At 40.7% G+C, this 2,270-nt stretch overlaps 1 protein-coding gene across 1 annotated transcript; it reads left to right on the top strand.

Annotated features, from left to right (window-relative positions):
- Positions 1-240: 240 nt before the first annotated feature.
- LOC120116848 (ammonium transporter 2-like) lies at positions 241-1,650 on the top strand. The gene is made up of 3 exons (XM_039137251.1): positions 241-461; positions 517-1,186; positions 1,264-1,650. Exons 1-3 carry the CDS (start codon positions 265-267, stop codon positions 1,648-1,650), a joined length of 1,254 nt encoding a protein of 417 aa, XP_038993182.1. The 5' UTR covers positions 241-264.
- The last annotated feature ends 620 nt before the right edge of the window (positions 1,651-2,270 follow it).

Here is a 2,270-nt window from a genome sequence, read left to right as displayed (position 1 = left end):
GAAATAAAATAAGAATCGGTTTCTTGATATATTACTCACCTTCCCAAGAAATTCCCAGAAATAATTAGTACTGTTGTTACAAGCAAGGATAAGAATGTTGGTCCTCAATGCATTCTCAGTTTCTTTAATCATGTAAGAGTGGTTAAGCAGTACGTATAACAGAATTAATTGGCAGCATCCATGGGTGATCAGATAACCTACACAGGAAATGAAATGGATCCAGCGGTGCCCGTATGACTAAACAAAGGAGACAACGCATGGCAAATGACGGCATCGACTCTGGTGGGAATTCAGAGCATGCCTGGACTTGTAATCCTATATGCCAGTATCGTGAAGAAGAAATGGGCAGTCAACTCGGCTTTCATGGCTCTTTATGCCTTTGCTGTAGTTCTGATTTGTTGGGTCCTTTTATGCTACCGTATGGCCTTTGGTGACGAGCTCCTCCCTTTTCTGGGGGAAAGGTGCACCGGCTATCCGCCAAAGCTACCTCGTCGGCCGAGCCAATATACCCTAGAGAGTCGCCACCGAGCCTCTTTATCCCATGGCGACGCTTGTGTATTTCCAATTCAATTTCGCTGCTATCACTCTTATCCTGCTGCCTGGTTCTGTTCTTGGTCGCATGAATATCAGGGCATGGATGTCGTTTGCGCCACTTTGGCTTATATTCTCCTATACCGTCGGAGCTTGTAGCTTCTGGGGTGGTGGTTTTATCTATCGATGGGGTGCCATCAACTACTCCGGCGGATATATGATTCACCTCTCCTCCGGGGTCTCCGGTCTCACAGCTGCATACTGGGTTGGCCCCAGTATCAAGAGCGACAGAGAAAGGTTTATTCCGAACAACATTCTGCTGATACTCACTGGTGCTGGGTTGCTGGGGATTGAATGGTCAGGGTTTAATGGAGGAGCACCGTATGCTGCAAGTATCGACTCTTCGATAGCGGTACTTAACACAAATGTTTCGGCAGCAACCAGCTTTCTTGTTTGGACATGTCTCGATGTCGTGTTCTTCGGGAAACCTTCCGTTATCGGCGTGGTTCATGGAATGATTACCGGACTCGCTTGCATCATGCCGGGAGCATGCTTGTTGCAATCTTGGGCTACTATAATTATCGGAATGCTTGCCGGCAGTGTTCCATGGGCATCCATGATGATAATTCACAAGAAATGCACGTGGTTACAAAAGGTATGTGACATGTCCACATGGAAATGTTCCGTAATGTTGATTGGTATATTTTCACACTCACATAATCATGGCCACAGGTGGATGATGCTCTGGGTGTATTTCACACGCATGCAGTGGCCGGCCTGATGGGCGGTCTCCTCATGGGGCTACTGGCGGAGCCACACCTCTGCAGGTTGATACTGCCGAAGGACACAAGGTGTGCATTATATGGGGGGAATGGAGGGGTTCAATTGGCGAAGCAAATAGTAGCAGCCTTGTTTGTTATTGGTTGGAATGTAACGTCGACGTTGATTCTTCTAATGATAAGGCTGTGTATACCATTGAGAATGCCAGATAACCAGCTCGAGATTGGAGACGACTCCGTCCACGGAGAAGAAGCATATACTATTTGGGGAGATGGAGAACAATATGACCAAAGAAAGCATGGCTGGCATGCAATGGAGGTGACATCACCTTTGTCGTAACCGGTTTTCGCCCGGACACGAAATTTTTCTTGGCGGGAAAAATAATGTGAATAAATGGTTTTTTAATGAAATATTTTGGGAGTCCCCATCGGCCTATTGGGTCAGGTAGGTCGAATACCTACAAAATCATCTTTTAAAAGAGTTTTTAAGAAAACATCATATAAAAGATAAACTGGTTTGCGTTTAACCAAAAATTTATTCTTTTTAATAATAAAAAGGGATTCTTGGTCGGTTACGTTTAGAGAATGATTAGCACTCTCACAACACCCAAAATTGGTCCTTGTCGATTATAAATTGTCTATAATAGTAAAATTTAAGAATTCAAATATGAATTTAATTTATGATCTTTTCATATTTAATTATGATCTTTTCATATTTAATTGGATAATAAGGAAGAAAAATATTAAAATAATTTTTATAAATGATAAATAAAGTATTTATTTATTTAAAAATATTAGAAAAAGACTTCTAGTTGCTTTAAGACAGCTCATCTCTTTAATATTAAAAAATAAATAAATAAATAGAAAATATTTTCCTAATAATAATAAAATTATAATTTATAAAAGTAAAATATTTATTTATCTAAAAATATCAGAAAATGACTTCTAGTTGCTTTAAGA

This window comes from Hibiscus syriacus, unplaced genomic scaffold, assembly GCF_006381635.1.
Source record: "Hibiscus syriacus cultivar Baekdansim isolate YM2019G1 unplaced genomic scaffold, ASM638163v2 tig00110303_pilon, whole genome shotgun sequence".
Classification (NCBI taxonomy): domain Eukaryota; kingdom Viridiplantae; phylum Streptophyta; class Magnoliopsida; order Malvales; family Malvaceae; genus Hibiscus; species Hibiscus syriacus.
This window is presented reverse-complemented; position numbering and strand designations above follow the sequence as displayed.